The sequence below is a fragment of the Gorilla gorilla genome, chromosome 5 (assembly GCF_029281585.2).
Source record: "Gorilla gorilla gorilla isolate KB3781 chromosome 5, NHGRI_mGorGor1-v2.1_pri, whole genome shotgun sequence".
Lineage (NCBI taxonomy): Eukaryota > Metazoa > Chordata > Mammalia > Primates > Hominidae > Gorilla > Gorilla gorilla.
In genome coordinates, this window is record NC_073229.2 from 182,861,754 (window position 1) to 182,877,422 (window position 15,669).

The 15,669-nt window shown below is 44.7% G+C and overlaps 3 protein-coding genes across 23 annotated transcripts in view; 2 read left to right on the forward strand and 1 right to left on the reverse strand.

The window, feature by feature from the left end:
- Positions 1-5,143, forward strand: part of TMEM181 (transmembrane protein 181) — a 100,587-nt gene extending 95,444 nt beyond the window's left edge. For all 5 annotated transcript variants that reach the window (XM_004044884.5, XM_055391003.2, XM_055391004.2 and 2 more), the window contains exons 16-17: positions 1,026-1,092; positions 1,514-5,143. In XM_004044884.5, coding sequence (XP_004044932.4) covers positions 1,026-1,092; positions 1,514-1,592 — 146 coding nt within the window. In that variant the 3' untranslated portion in view covers positions 1,593-5,143. The remainder of the gene's footprint in view (positions 1-1,025; positions 1,093-1,513) is intronic.
- Positions 5,144-6,178: 1,035 nt separating this feature from the next.
- DYNLT1 (dynein light chain Tctex-type 1) lies at positions 6,179-14,464 on the reverse strand. Of its 2 annotated transcripts, XM_004044885.3 has the most exons (5): positions 14,340-14,464; positions 10,987-11,028; positions 7,473-7,596; positions 6,830-6,907; positions 6,179-6,602 (listed from the first exon to the last, which is right to left on the reverse strand). In XM_004044885.3, the coding sequence occupies exons 1-5, from the start codon at positions 14,364-14,366 to the stop codon at positions 6,532-6,534; spliced, it is 342 nt and encodes a 113-aa protein (XP_004044933.1). In that variant the 5' UTR covers positions 14,367-14,464; the 3' UTR covers positions 6,179-6,531. The 2 variants fall into 2 exon arrangements, with proteins under 2 accessions (XP_004044933.1, XP_018884684.1); XM_019029139.2 differs by lacking the exon at positions 6,179-6,602 and having other exon boundaries at positions 6,832-6,887.
- The window catches only part of SYTL3 (synaptotagmin like 3), a 122,202-nt gene continuing 120,958 nt past the window's right edge, over positions 14,426-15,669 (forward strand). For 3 of the 16 annotated variants that reach the window (XM_055391009.2, XM_055391018.2, XM_019029144.4), the window contains exon 1: positions 14,536-14,912. The gene's annotated coding sequence lies outside the window, so the exon portion shown is untranslated. Of the gene's footprint in view, positions 14,926-15,669 lie in introns of all 16 variants that reach the window. The other 13 variants (XM_063707224.1, XM_055391013.1, XM_063707220.1 and 10 more) reach the window with 10 other exon arrangements.

Sequence of the window (15,669 nt, forward strand, 5' to 3'; positions counted from 1 at the left end):
CAGCCTGGGGAACAAAATAGAGACCCCATCTCTACAAAAATTTAAAAATTAGACAGGTGTGGTGACATGTGCCTGTAGTCCTAGCTACTCGGTTGGCTGAGGAGGGACGGTCGCTTGAGCCCAAGAGGAGAGGCTGCAGTGAGCTATGAGAACACCACTGCACTCCAACCTCGGTGACAGAATGAGACCCTGTCTCTTAAAAAAAAATTAAATAAAATAGGCTTTGCATTAGATGATTTTGCCCAACTATAGGCTAATGTAGTAACACTTAAGGCAGAATAGGCTAAGCTGCAATGTTCGGTGCCTTAGCTGTAGTTGATGCGTTTTTGACTTCACGATATTTTCAACCTAACGATGGGTTTATCAGGACATAACCCCATCATAAGTCAAGGAGGATCTGTAGTAGTGTTGTTACCATTAAAAAAAAAAAAAGCCAAAACATACAAAAAGTCACCTAATAGTGAAACCAAAACAACCCTCTTGCACAGGGAATGAAAAGGATGGGAACTCTCTAGAACATAGGCAGCTCTCCGCACCCCCTGACATCTTATAGTGGGCTAGCACTTTCCCAGCACCTTCACAAACGGCGTCTCACTTAAGCTTCACAACTTTATGATAAACATATAATCATGCCCATTTTACAGAAGCAGCAGCTCGCTGCATGTCCAAGGACTGGGCGGGGGCAGGCAGGGCAGAGCCATGTCTCCTGGGGCCTATGTTCAGCTCCCCACTCCTCGTGTCAACAGGAGGCAGCTCGTGCGTGGGCAATGGCAGCCTGCCTGCTCCTTCCCACAGGCCGCCTCCCTCAGCCTTCAGGACGTCCCTGCCAGGCAGGCCAGGCCAGCCCTGTCTTGTAGATGAGAAAATAGCCTCACGAGATGTGTTCAGGTTTATACAGACATGGCAGCATCTGCGATTTGAGTCCAGTTCTTTCCAACTCCCTTCCTTTGTCCGGGACAGCATCCTGCCTGTCCGGGCTCATCACGTCAATTGCTTGAGATGCAGATGCTCTTGTTGGTTTTCAGAGTCCCAGCTGAAAGACAATCCTGCCTTCTCCATGCTGAATGACTCGGATGATGATGTGATTTATGGGTAAGTCCCTGTCCGTTAGAAGGCCGGCACACCTTGGGCATCCCGGCACAGCCTTGCATGTTTCTGAATGGGTTACTCTTCTAAAATTATTTTCAAGGTATGAAGGCATTTACCTTGGAGTGTCAAAGTGGCTCGTGGTTTTCTGTTTTCACAGTATTCAGGCTTAGATGTGGTAGTAGTCCTTTCTGCTGGCTACCTGTAGGGCGTGCTGGCCACGGGAAGAACTGTGCTTTCTGGACTGATGGGCCCTGGGAACTGGGGGTCGGGGAGAGGAGGACAGGGTGAGCAGTAGCTGTTGGTGATAGAAAATTGAAAGAGCGAAGCTATGATTTAATTCCTGCTGGAATGGTGTGTCAGTGTGGAAGAGGAAAATAAAGAGCTGTCAGAAGTTAGACGGTCTCAAAGGTCTCTTTGCTCACAGGAGTGACTATGAGGAAATGCCGCTGCAGAACGGCCAGGCCATCCGGGCCAAGTACAAGGAGGAGTCAGATAGTGACTGAGCCCCGGCCAGTCCAGCGAGGCGACAAGATGCCTGGATGCTTTCCCCGGTGACCGTCTGCTGACCTTCCCGTTACATTCAGACTTTTCTTACAAGGAGAGATTTCCTGTTCCTCATTTGTTTACATATTTTTTTAAAGGAAAACCAAAACTGAGGGCAAATTTAAATGTTTAGCCAAATTTATTGTCATGGTGGCTACGAGAAAAGAGGCATTGATAACAAGTTTCAACAGCCAAATCCTTTTTTACAGAGATTTCAGATGAGCGTGTTTTCAGGGATGAGGAAATTACACGTTTTTAGTAGAGTGAATTATGTACTTTTTTTCCTGTAATCATTCACTGATTCCAAGTTCACGGGCAGCCTGTGACTAGGCCCTCAGCGTGACAGCATCACCCTCTTTCTTCCCTTTTCCGTGGTACTGTTTTTTGACCCTTTAAACTCAAAGGGAAGCCTTATCTGTGGCTGCTTCAGGGCAGTCCTTCCTCGTTGAGTGGCCCGTGCCCTGGGTAACCAAGCGGCTGAAGTGATTGGTCAGTTACGTGGACTGCATTTTGTGCAGTGTGCGAGTTATGACTCATCGGGAATGGGAGATGCCGGGGTTCCAACCCTTCACGTCACCAAAGGGGAAGTAATAGTGTAGAGTTCTGAGGAGGGTTTGGTAAGTTGAATAAGGAAAGGCTAAGATAATTTACAGGTTACCAACTCCTGTGGGGAAGGTCTTACTGCCATGGTGCTCTTCAGGGGCCTGTGTGTACACACATGATTAAATGGATTTCCCTGTGGGAGGTATGGGCAGGAGAGGAACCCTTACCATTCCAGTAAATAGCAGTTTCTGCAATTCTGTTAAATATGAAATGCCATAGAGCTTTATTTATTTATGTAAGTAAAAGCTAAATGAGGGGCCAGGCGCAGTGGCTCACATCTGTAATCTCAACACTTTGGGAGGCCAAGGTGGGAGGATCACTTGAGCCCAGGAGTTTGAGACCAGCCTGGGCAACATAGGGAGACCCCGTCTCTATAAAACATTTAGAAAGTTAGCTGGGCGTGCTGCGGCATGCCCATAGTCCCAGCTACTCAGGAGGCTGAGGTGGGAGGATTGCTTGAGCCCTGGAGGTCAAGGCTGCAGTGAGCCATGATTGCACCACTGCACTCCAGCCTGGGTGTCAGAGCGAGAACCTGTGTCATAAATAAATAAAGCTACATGAAAGATTGATAGACTATTTTAGATTATTTATTGGCCAAAAGTTTTTAAAACTCATATTTGGAAGCAAAATGAAAAGCAAGTAAAATGTTTTAAATGGTTCATGGAAAACGTATTTGGGTAGAAGGCAACTCGTGCTTCCGGAAGGGGTTCCCTGTCCTCCATGTGTCACATGGCGGTCAGGTAGGGATGACCTGTTCTGTGAAGTCCTTGGCACTGCCGAATCTGTGGCATCATAGAAGGCCCTGGAGCTGCCCCGTTCCTTTCAGTCAGGGACTCCATATAGAGTCTCATGTGGACGTCTCCCGTGCTTTCCTCTTGACCTCTACAGTCACACTTCTGTTAACATCTGGTAACTGTGGGCAACCTGACTGATGCCGTCTTGGCGATTGAGGTCCAGAAGATGATAGTTCCGCAACGCAAGCAGTATCTACTTTTTTTCTTCATCTATGCATTGACTCTCAGATTACCATGCAGAGCTTCACGTTATCATCCACGTTAAGTAGTGCTAGGTGTAGGACCTTAGAGATGTTCATGAGAAACTATTTGTTATGACTTCCCTTTGTATCTTTCCTTTTAATTTAAACTTTAATGATAATGTACTTTTAATATGGATTCTATTCACATTTGTTTTAAAAACCTTGTAAATATGAATGTTTAAGACAACTTACTGCAAGGGTAATTCAAGTTTACATGATTTTTAAATTTGCAATGATGTGTTTTTTTTATTCTGTGTATTGAAAAAAATTTTCTGTTACCAAATTTTACAACTTCTAATAAGACTACTATAACTTTATGTAAACTGATGAAGACGTGCTGATTAACATAGTCTGTGATATGGTTTACAACTTTTAATCATAATTGTCCATGATTTTGGAATGCTGTTATTTATCAGTAAATGTAAAATATTTGAGGCATTTAGCCATACACACACTAGAACTTTTTAAAACTTTGTCCTATAGTGTAATTATAAACTGATGACTATTATCTTCATACATTGAGTCTTCATGCATCAATGAAATGAAAAATATAGGATTATTTATTTACTTTTTGTAACTAAGTGGGAAATAAGAAAAAAAGTTAGAAAGAAAGTACTTAAGGGGAAAATCGTTCTTACTAAGTCATGTATTTTCAACTTGTCTTCCCTGGTATATCATAAACACTGACATATTACATACCCCATGTAAAATTTTGCTTAAACTCTCTAGCACTTGGCATGTAGAATATGTACCATAGGTATCAGGTTAAAACACTAAAGTCTGCCAGAAACTTTTGACAGTAGCAAGAAAATTGTTGAAGAAAAAATAAATTATTTACTGAGGGTAGTTATGTTAAAGTTTTGCGAACTTAAAGGGCTGACTTTAGTTCTTTCATGGTAATGGCTTGAGTAACATCATCTTTGGGATTTTTAAAATACTGGTCCAGTCTAGGAGAACCTGGAAGATGACCAGAGGTATTTCAGTTTCCCTAGGGAGAGCTTCGTTATCCATGTGGATAATAAGTCTGCTTGATTTATTATTAAATCATTACAGCAGTGAAGTGGTGCCATTTTCTCTCTCTTAAGCCCCATTTGAAAGGCTAGAGAAAGGGATATATATACTATGTTCAAGGTTTGTAAGGTTGTTAATGTACATAATTGCAGATTGCAATAAAAGCTTAGATACATTTTGTAAACCCAACCCACTAAATGAGCAGGTTACAAGACAAATGTCACCAGCCTCAAGTATTTTATGAACTATTTACTGAGGGTAGTTATGTTAAATAGATTATAATGTGGTAAATTATTTCCTGAATCCTTTATCACAGGAAAAACACAGACCCTCATAAAAGGGATAATTAAAACGGATGTGTCTAAACATTTAGTGAAGATGAGACTTAAAACATGAAAGTGTATTTGTGTATTCTGAGGGTTTTAGAAACCGGTTGCCTTAGAGGTTAGACTTTTGAAGAAAAAAAAAAAAAGATACAAATCTTTTTCCCCTGGCCAAAGGGAAGTTGTATTAGTCTGTGACATCTTGTGATGCTGTTTATCTTGGTTTGACATTGGAGATACGCTGGTAACTGTGATACCATACTATAACAAAGAAGAATTGTCTGCTACGAAAAACTGCCTTTTTACAAAATGACTGTAAATATTTGTAAAATAAAATAACACTAAACTTTAAGCCCAAAAGGAGAGGTAGAGCCATGTGTTCAGTTGTGGACCTGTCCGTGGGGCACAGTGCCACCCCATCACAGTGTTGCTGTCATCAGGCAAAAGTGAATGTTTGTTTATGGCAAGTTCGTCTTTTGCGAATGGCTTAATTCTGACACTACCTTTCTGGGAAATGTTAATAAATTTTTAATATTTACTTCTATGTGTCTTGATTTGTTTGCTGTTTGTGTGTGGAGTTAATTTGGCCTTGCAGACATAAATGCTTTAATAAAGCGGCTTTGGAGACAACGGCAGGGCTTTTCCATTTCAGCAGGCAGGCACGGAGGTATCTTTATTGCCATGTCTAATGTGGCCTGGGGAAGAGCACTGAAGATGGAGACAAGGCGTGGGTTTGGGCCCAACTTGGATGTGTGACTTTAAACCAATCAGATAACCTCCAAACACATTTTCTGAGATTTTTTAAATGACTGCAAATTGTTGAAGACACAGAATGAATGATTGTGAAAGCCATTTTGTAAGCTATGAAGTACTAAGACAATTTGTGAGCCCTACAGAGAACACGGGATTAACAGTTAAGGTGTTATAGCTTTGGGCCAAGTGTGAGTTAGAGCTCTCTGGCTAAGAGAATAGAAATTGGTTTGCCCACCTCCCACCCCTTCACCTCTAGAAGAGGAGGGCTTAAGAATTGGGGGGGTGTGATGCCCAGGGGTAGGAATCTAACCAGAACCCAGCAGAGCCGTCAGGATCCTGGTCCCATGGGTCCCATGGGTAAAATGAGTACATCATGGAGAGGACCACAGCAGAACTGCAACTTTTTTTTTGGTTGTATAGAATTTTTTTTTTTTTTTTTTTTTGAGGCAGACTCTTGCTCTGTCACCCAGGCTGGAGTGCAGTGGCGGGAACTTGGCTCACGATCTTGGCTCACTGCAACCTTTGCCTCCCGGGTTCATGCCATTCTCCTGCCTCAGCCTCCCGCGTAGCTGGGACTACAGGCGCCCGCTACCACACCTGGCTAATTTTTTGTATTTTTAGTAGAGACGGGGTTTCACCGTGTTAGACAGGATGGTCTTGATCTCCTGACCTCATGATCCGCCTGCCTCAGCCTCCCAAAGTGGTGGGATTACAGGCGTGAGCCACCGCGCCTGGTCTGGTTGTATAGATTCTGTAGCCACTCACTAAATACGAAGAAATCGTTTATGATACTATGCAGACTATGAAGAACACAACAGGCTTTAGATTTGAATAATTTATTCTAACAAAAGTATAAAGTATGGAAAATTAGTGTATTTGAATCATTTCAGAGAGTAGAGCAAGTTTCACACTAGCAGATTTCAGATTTTAGCACCTTTGAAATGAAATATTCAGAGTTAAGACAAGTGGCAATGCAGGCTGCAGGTGACCTACAGGGATACTCATCTGACTTCGGTGCCATTCACATCACAGTGCGGTCATTTGGTTTTTTCCTCTACATTGTGAAAGTGCCACAAAACAAAGAGAATGAGAAAAGAGTTCACTGAATTCATGGCTGGTGGTTAGAGGATGAACTAGAGACAAAAGGAGAAAGGCCATAGGCTGGACTGCAGGTCAAATAGACAGTCCGAAGGCACTGACGATGCAGTACATGGTCTTATTCTCCCATCGCACAGTGCAGCTCCCTGCGGGAGGGAAGAGAACAGCATTTAAGGCAGGGAAAGCTGGGGGACGACGTTTTACTCACAATAGGGCCAACATTCAAGTACCCATCTCTATGCTACACAAAGAACCTTGGCAAGTCTATTAAATGTTTTAAAAGGTGATAAACATGCATTGCATTCAAAGATAGGAAACTTCCAGTCATATATTTCACACAACAAAACTTCACAAACATGAATGAAAATCATACCGTCAGTAGAGCTGTCCCAGAAGCAGGAACTTGCTGTGTGTAATCCAGCTCCATTCTTCTGCATAATTACACAGGTCACTTAAGTTAAAACAAATTTTTGTTAGAGAAGTCTACTGGGTAACACAAATGTCATTCTGTCCATTTTTAGCAAATGTACAATGTATGTAGCTCCACATGGTTGATGTTCTCGATAAAAATTATAGGGGCAGATTGCCTTGTCTCACTATATTGACAGATTATAGGTGCTCCTTGACTTACAACGTCCCATAAACCCATCATAAATCAACAATATATGAAAATGTAAGTTGCAAATGCACTTAATACCCCGGTAAATCCATCAAAGTTGAAAAATTCTAAGTTGAGCCACTGTCAGCTGGTGGCTGTCCACACTTCCTCTACGCTTCACTTGTTCTAAAAGCATCTGATGGGACCTCCTGTAAGATCCCGCTTCACATACGATCTGCAATTGTACCAGCAGCCAAATGGTCAAGCGTACGCTAACGTATACTACACACACGACTGACTCCCACCAGGAGCCTTCCTTGAGTTGAGCCACGTTAGCTGTTGTTTCTGGTACTGGATGCCCCTCTGATCAGTGTTAAAAAACCATCCCGCAAATATACAAGAAACAAAACTCCATTACCAATGTATTTAAATGGTTTTCCCAGCTTGGTGAGTTGGCTTAAAGTTTGTTCTACTACATTTGTGGTCCACTGGTTCACTTTGCTGTGTTGGTAAGCGTTACCACCAATTGCGCTTTCTATAGCCTAGAAAACAAAGCACAAAGTGAGTCCCGGTTAACCAAATGCACCCACACCACCTTTCAATCAGGAACTGACGGCACCCCAAGAAGCGATTTCTGAAAAGTTTATTTTTAATCATGAGGGTGCCTTTGCAAATATACTTTTAATAGCATTATATTTCATTTAAATAAGTTTGAAATTTGCGTTAAAAATTCATAGTCTGTCAAATTATTTACACATTTTGACCTAATAATCACATTTAATGTTCACTACTATTAATACATTTTTTTTTCCTGTTGAGGCTAGAAAATATTTTGCCTATTCATTTCTTAAAAGTATATTATTTTTATCTACTACTACCTAACATACACTAATACTATATATTAGATGAATTGTATTTGTACAACTGACAATATACAAAGCTATCCAAATAATCATATATTAAAAAATACTTTTATCCAGCATTGTCTGAGAACATGTTACCACATTAAGTGCATTTTTCAGATAACTAAAAGCCCTTTATATTCCAAAACTTATTTTAGGTTTATGATGAGATTTTTTTATTTTTATTTTTCTGAGGCAGGGTGTCCTTCTGTTACCCAGGCTGGAGAGCAGTGATGCAATCTTGGCTCACTGCAGCCTTGACCTCCTGGGCTCAAGCAATCCTCCCACCTCAGCTTCTCCAGTAGCTGGGACTGCAGGCATGTGCCACCACGCCTGGCTAGTTTTTTGTAGAGATGGGGTCTTGCTCTGTTGCCCAGGCTGCTCTCAAACACCTGGGCTCAAGTGATCCTCCTGCCTCAGCCTCCTAAAGTGCTGGGATTACAGGCATAAGCCACAGCACCCAGCCCAACTTTTTTTCTTTATTATGTTTACTTCTTTTTCTATGCTGTATTCTTTGGGGGTTATCTGACAATGCAAGGCTCACTGTCGCTGCTCTTGCTAAGCTTATCATTATGATATTGCCATTGTATGATTTTCTGGGTTTTTGACTGTCAGTTCCCCTTTCACATGGATGCCAGTGTGCTTGCATCTCAGCAACTTTATTCTCTACCCCTAACTTGCTGTGCTGGAAACCAGGAACCTGAGTTTCTATGACAGCTATGACCTAAAGTGAAAATAACAACATTCAGTGAGGGCCAAGGTCTGTCCTCAGACAGGCAGAGCAAACCAGCAGTCCAGGGATCTGAGCTGTGCATGGTGGTGATGGACTGGGATCTGATGCCTGGGGCTTAGATCTGGCGACCTTGCTTTTGAGGACCTAAAACCTCCCTAGGTCACTCTGATTTCTACCTACAGACCTGCTGATCATCTCCCTGAGACTCTTGAGTAGTCACGTTACACATAGGGCTGGCTTACTTCTTGTCCTCGGCCACTGTGCTCCCTCCCAGCTCAGAGGCTACAAGAGGGCTGGGGGGCCAGAAGTCCCGGTTTAAGAGAACAGCAGTATTACTAGACCTGGGCATTGTCAAAGGGTAGGGGGGGCTTTGTTCAAGCTAAACCTCTGCCGTCAAAGGGTGGGGGAGGCTTTGTTGAAGGTAAACCTCTCCCTCCGCCAGCTCTCCCTCCGCACATACTTTGAAATTCAGTTTTTCAAGGAGGAGGGAACCCTCCACCAATTTTGGACCTGCGCAAATTGACTACTACCCAATATTTAGGGTCACTTGAGTACAGAATTACCTATTGCTGGGGCAAAAAAGCTGTTGAGGCCAGTGACACAAGTTCAAGTAACACTGCAATGTCACCTCATGCTTCCATGTGGATTGGAAATGTGTTTGTTTTGTTTTGTTTTTTTGAGACAGAATCTTGCTCTGTCGCCCAGACTGGAGTGCAGTGACGTGATCTTGGCTTACTGCAACCTCCGTCTCCCGGGTTCAAGCGATTCTCCTGCCTCAGCCTCCCAAGGAGCTGGGACTACAGGCATGCGCCACCAAGCCTGGCTTATTTTTGTGTTTTTAGTAGAGACGGGGTTTCACCATGTTGGACAGGATGGTCTCGATCTCTTGACCTCATGATCCGCCCACCTCGGCCTCCCAAAGTGCTGGGATGACAGGTGTGAGCCATCGCGCCCAGCATGGAAATGTGTACTTTCAATTGCACTTGCTAATTGAAAGCTGGTAACCAAGTCAAAGATAAGGCAGAAAACAACTGAGGCAGAACTAGACTTCCCAACCAGCCCCCTCCACTGTTCCCAGTTCTGGTGTAATCCACCCACCTTCCTGCCCCCTGCTGTGTTCCACGTGAAACTGTATATTTAGAAAAACCATGAAAACCAAATGTACAGCTCCCGCAAAGCAACCAGAAAGTCACTCCTGAAGCTGAACAATGTAAATGGTCAAACAAAATCATTTTGCCTTTGGATACTGATCACAAACATAGGTTGTGGTTTTTTATCAAACACTAGTCAATAATTTACATTAAATTCTAAATTACATCTGAAACCCCAAACAGTATCATTAAATTCAGATCATCTAATAGTTTTCTTTTAGCCAATGGCTTTAGTATCTGTGCCCCATTTTACCCAGGGAAGGCAGGGAAGCTGATGAGGAAACTCTTTCTGGCTTCATTCCTACCCTAGGTAGGAATGAGCCCCTAGCTCTCAGCACCACTCCAGCCACACCCACCTCCTTTCACTCCCTCACACACCATGTACTGCCCCCACTTCCCAGTCCCAGGGGGCCTTGTCCCCTCTTTTTACTGCATTACCCCTACTTCTTATTCTTCAGATTTCAGCTCGAAATGGTCCCTGAACTCCCTGGGTGGGTCACATTCCCAGTTCAGTGCTCTCACAGCACCACCACTAGTGGCACTTACCACACAGCAAATGCAGGCTGACACCTTCCAGCAGGACTGTTTGATGTGTCTGCCCTGCCCACCCCTCAGCTGTAAACTCCAGAAGGGTCTATGCCCTGCACGCTCCCTCAGTGTGTACTTTCTGAATGAGTAACAAACATCCCTTCTGTCTCTCTTCCTCTTCATGATCAACAACACAATAAAGTGTGAAATTTAGGAATGTAAGAAAAGTAAGCAAATAGGCCCCAAACTGGATCACTAGGTCCATAATAACTGGAAATTGACTGTTCAATTTTCTTATACTCACTCTTTCTTCATTCAACCCTGGAGACATTTATTTGTATATCAGGATTATTTTATGCTTAAAAGATTATAGAATCAAGTCTTGGTGATATGCAGTAATAATGCTATGTACATAAAATTCCTTATCTGATTTAAAATATGTAATTTACATAATATAGAAGCAACTCTTATCTAGCTATTTACTGAAGTAAAAACTGTTATTTGAAACACCAAAACACACAGACTCAGTCGAAACAATTCCAAGATAGTATTTAAAACACATTATTTTCTCTAATATAAGCCATTAAACATTTAAGAAGTGAGCATTTCTCCTCTTACCTCTTTTACAATGTTGCTCACTTCATCAACAACAAAAGCAGTCTGTAAGGAAGAACATTCAGTTAAGTTTGACTTATTTAAAAGATATTTCCACTATATTGATAAATGCAAATGTAGGTAATGAACATAATGTAGAAATGAAGACCTTAGAAATAATCTAACTAGACTGTTCAGCTTTACCAAGGATGGCATTACAGTCTTCAGAAACCAGAAGACTAGAATACATGCACATAATTTAAAGGTATTGTTTTATTTTTATTTATTTATTTTTGAGACAGAGTGTCGCTCTGTAGCCCAGGCTGGAATGCAGTGGCGCAATCTCAGCTCACTGCAATCTCTGCCTCCCAGGTTCAAGTGATTCTCCTGCCTCAGCCTCCCAAGTAGCTGGGATTACAGGTGCCCTCCACCACACCCGGCTAATTTTTGTATTTTTAGTAGAGATGGGGTTTCATCATGTTGGCCAGGCTGGTCTCGAACTCCTGACCTCAGGTGATCCTCCCGCCTCAGCCTCCCAAAATGCTGGGATTACAGGTGTGAGCCACCACACCTGGCCCTGTTTTGTTTTAATCATGCCACAATCTAAGACTTCACTTTAAACTAGAATTCATTCTCTTCTTCCATTTCAACTGGCTGCTAGAATCATTAACCAATAGAGAGGCTTAATGAGTTGGTCGATTTTTGTATAAATTAACTGAAGCTGCTGAAGCAATCCATTTAAGATGTAATTCTCTCTTCCATGAAGTAAACTGATTAGGAGGATCAGTTTGACCTTGAGGAGATTTTTTTAAAGCACCATTAGTTGTAAAATGTACAATGATTACATTATCTCCAGGTAATTATTTTTCTTTCCCAGTGCTGCCCTCCTACTCCAGGACTAACCACCAGCTGCCAGCATGGCTGTCCTCTGTCAGTGTCTGGATGACTCAGGAGGTGGGCTGCCTGCAGTAATCTAGTGCCAGGAGTATAGTTTTCCTTTTACACATGGTAGATCTGAATGGGTAAAAGGTCATCCTGAAAATAACATTAGTCAGGCACTTGCCTGCCAATGTGCTCTTCACATGAGCACAAGCGTTTAAAGTTACTGCTGAGTCCCAGGAAAGGTACGTAGCTCTGGACATGCCTTCGAGAGGGCAACCCCCGGGGCCCTCAGTCAATGTGCATCCTGAGGGAATCAAGGCAGAGAACCCTGACTTGGCAGTGAGTCTTCCTCCCCGTCTGGCTGCTGTCCACTGCAGGCCCTGCCCTTTCTTTTTAGGGGGGGTCAGGAGCTGACTGCCCGAAGCCACCTCACTTGCTGTACTCAGAAGTCGGACTTGGAAACAAAACCAACTCACTGAGTGAATACCAATTTGCAATATCTTAGAGATTAAGTCATTTCTGGAAGCCTAAAGGATCCTTCCAAGTGACTACAGTGACCTTAATCACAAAGGAAAGGCACTGTTATCACCTCCCATATGGTTACAGTACGAAAAAGGTTGAGGGACATTTTAAAGAATTTTTAGTGGAAAGCAGAGTTGTATTGAATCCAGTGGATAGTTTTAACTTCTCCAAGAAAGATGAATGGTGAGTTGAGAGAATAGTTACAAAGGCCCAGGCATCTACACGAAGTTAGAAGAGATGCAGAAAAGGCTGCTAAGAGGGTGGTGGGAGGACCAGAACGGGCCATTCAGTAAATACCTAAGACATGCCTACTACAAGACAGCCATGGTCTCCACCTTCCAGGGCCTCCATCCCAGGTAGAACACTCATCACTCTGTCCAGCCCCTTCATTTTACACATATGCGATTGAGATCTCGAAAAATAAAGCCACTTAGCCACCTTATTTGTGGGAGTCAGAATCGGACTGCAGTATTAAGCGCTTTCCTTTACAAAGCGATTTCTTTTTTAGAAGTTTTACTCGATATTACTATAATACAAGACATTTTCCAATATTATATTAGTAACAGTTTAAGGGGAAAGGCTTTTTTCTTTGCCAACTGCTCCTGAACCAGGTCTTCTCGTCATTATTCACTTGGTTGCCATCAGCATTCAAACACTGATTATGCCACTGTCACAGGAAGTGTGTGCTAGTTAGGAAATCAGATCAAAACAAACTCTAGAATCAGTCCTTAAGTTTTAGTTTTATTTTCCCTGAAAACATTCCTCCTTAAATTTTTTTCTTTTTTTTTTGGTTTTTGAGACGGAGTTTCGCTCTTGTTGCCCAGGCTGGAGTGCAATGGCGCGATCTCGGCTCACGGCAACCTCTGCCTCCCAGGTTCAAGTGATTCTCCTGCCTCGGCCTCCCGAATAGCTGGGATTACAGGCATGCGCCACCACGCCCGGCTAATTTTGTATTTGTAATAGAGACGGGGTTTCTCCATGTTGGTCAGGCTGCTCTCGAACTCCTGACCTCAGGTGATCCGCCCGCCTAGGCCTCCCAAAGTGCTGGGATTACAGGCGTGAGCCACTGCGCCCGGCCACTAAATTTCATAAATGGTAAGATATCCAACCTTACCAAATGTATCTATAGTTTATATTTTTGACAGGCTGCATAATAAATCCATAGGGCTCTATCTGAATTTCAACAAGGATTATTCAGTAAGAAGAAAATGAGTGTTATATCTCAGCTGCGCCGATCAGCTCTATTCCCCGAATGACAGTGGGCTTGAAAGAAAGCCATTTAACGCACACGGTGCCGATGGGTGTCTTCTGCTTGGCGACATCGTGGGCTTTATCCTACTTCCTCAAGGAGGTATAAGAGATGATTTTTTCCCCACAACAATGAGCTTTCTTACAGACATCTTAAACGGAAATGAAATGTGCTACTCATTCCCAGCGCTGCAGAACCAGGTGAGGCCCGAGACAAAGGCGCGGGATGGCCGGGACGCCAGCCCGGGGCGGAGGGGCTGGCGGCGGGAGCGTCATCCGCACCTCCGCGGGGAGACGTCCAAGCCTCGGCGCTCCCAGCCCGGCCGCCGCGCTCCGCTCCAGGCTGGGGCTGGGGTCAGCCCCGCAGAGCAAGGGGCGGTGATGTCATCCTCCCGGCGAGCTTGGCTGCGGGCCGGAGGCGAGGCCCTGCGGGAAGGTTTCTCGGCACCGCTCACCGGGGCGCTCTCTCCGAGTCACGCCCGGTGCCTCCCCGCGCGGGAAGAAGCTCAATCCCCTTCCCGCCCCCCGCGCCGGGGAAACGGCGGCAGTGTCCGGGCAGAATGGGGCCGGGCGGAGCGCCTGCAACCGGGAAGCTCAGGCCGTAGGCTGCCGAGACTGGCCTAGCTGAAGGAGGTGGGCAGCCAGGCCTTTCCGGGCAGGACCGCGTGTCCTTCCGCGGCCAGGGCTCTAGGCCTCCACCCTTCCGTCGCCGACCCGGCGGTTACCTCCTCCGCAGCCTGGTAGTCTTCCATCTTTCCTCCGGCGCGTCGCCTCCGCCTCCCTGAGTGGCGCGGACTGCGCAGGCGCACTCAGGCCCCGCCCCGGACCTGCTACGCCCCTCTCCGCTCGCGCCTGCCTCGCCCATGCCCAGCTCCCTAGCCCCCACGGCCCCGCCCACGCCCAGCTCCCGGGCCCCGCCCTTGCCTGCCCGGACCCTCAGTGACCCCATCCCTGGGCGGGGCCCGTGGGTGGACCCTGAATTCGCCTCTCCTCCTGTCCTCTGGGAGGTGGTGGTTTCCATGGGAATCCGTGAGGGTAGCCGGGCAGCTCCCTAAACCTTAGCAACAGAAACAAAACACACGTACAAAAGGCAGTCCTGGAGGGGAAGCGTGGTACCGGCCCCTCCTCCGGTTTGTACTGTGTGGATTGACGCGGACGTTCAAACCCGCTCGGACACCTGGCAACAAACTCGAAAGTGACTGCTGAAGGCAGTGCGCCCGGTGAGACGTTGTTGCAGTTCCCTTGGGGACTGGGATTGGCATACTTTAGCTATCTGAACGAAACTTCCCTTTGGGGAGGTAAGTTTTCCAGGTAAATGGGAATTTTTCCTTTAAGCACCATTAAAAAAAAAAAAAACATTTTGGGTGGAAGATTTTGTAAAATGTGGCACACTTGCTGACTACCTTAACCATAGTGAACTAGACAGACTTGATTTGTATGTGGGTTCTTTATGGAAATTAGAAATTGCACTGGGCTCTGGTAAACTGCCCTCCACGGAAAGCTGGGGAATATGCATCTATTGGCAGGTATTCTGAGGCTCCGAGTTTTGATTTTGGCGTTTGCTTTTTCTGGTTTCGTCATGCACTTGAATTCAGGTTGCTGGAACCCACTTCCCATTCCCCAAGAAAGAGCTGACTGCAAGGGTCCCAGGGATTTGGTAGACCTAAACTTCAAATCCCACATCTAATCCATCAACAACCCTTGTTATTTCTACCCCATATGCTCGGGACCCCAGTTAAAGATTGATATCTCTCATCTGGATTATGACCATCAGACTGTAACCTGGTCGATCTATCAGGGTCTTATTAGAGCCCTTCAAGAGGAACCTAACCCAACGACTCTTCCCTCCCCTCACCCATTGTGCCCTGCCATAAGTCAATAGTTACTAAGTTGTCAGACTATAGACTAATCTTAGTGATCTTTGGATGACTAAACTTTTAACATATCTTAGCTCAGAATCTCCTACAGAGAGCCATTCTGTGACCACGGCATCTAAGGTAGCCGACCTCCTCATTCTCCACCCCTGCATCCTGTACATTTTCCTCATAGCACTTC

Coding starts and splice junctions, on each gene's coding strand:
- DYNLT1 (XM_004044885.3), bottom strand. CDS start 14,366: ATGGAAGACTACCAGGCTGCGGAGGAG. Junction 11,029..14,339: donor ACTACCAGGCTGCGGAGGAG/GTAACCGCCGGG, acceptor TCTTCCTTACAG/ACTGCTTTTGTTGTTGATGA. Junction 6,603..6,829: donor CTGGGACAGCTCTACTGACG/GTATGATTTTCA, acceptor TCCCTCCCGCAG/GGAGCTGCACTGTGCGATGG.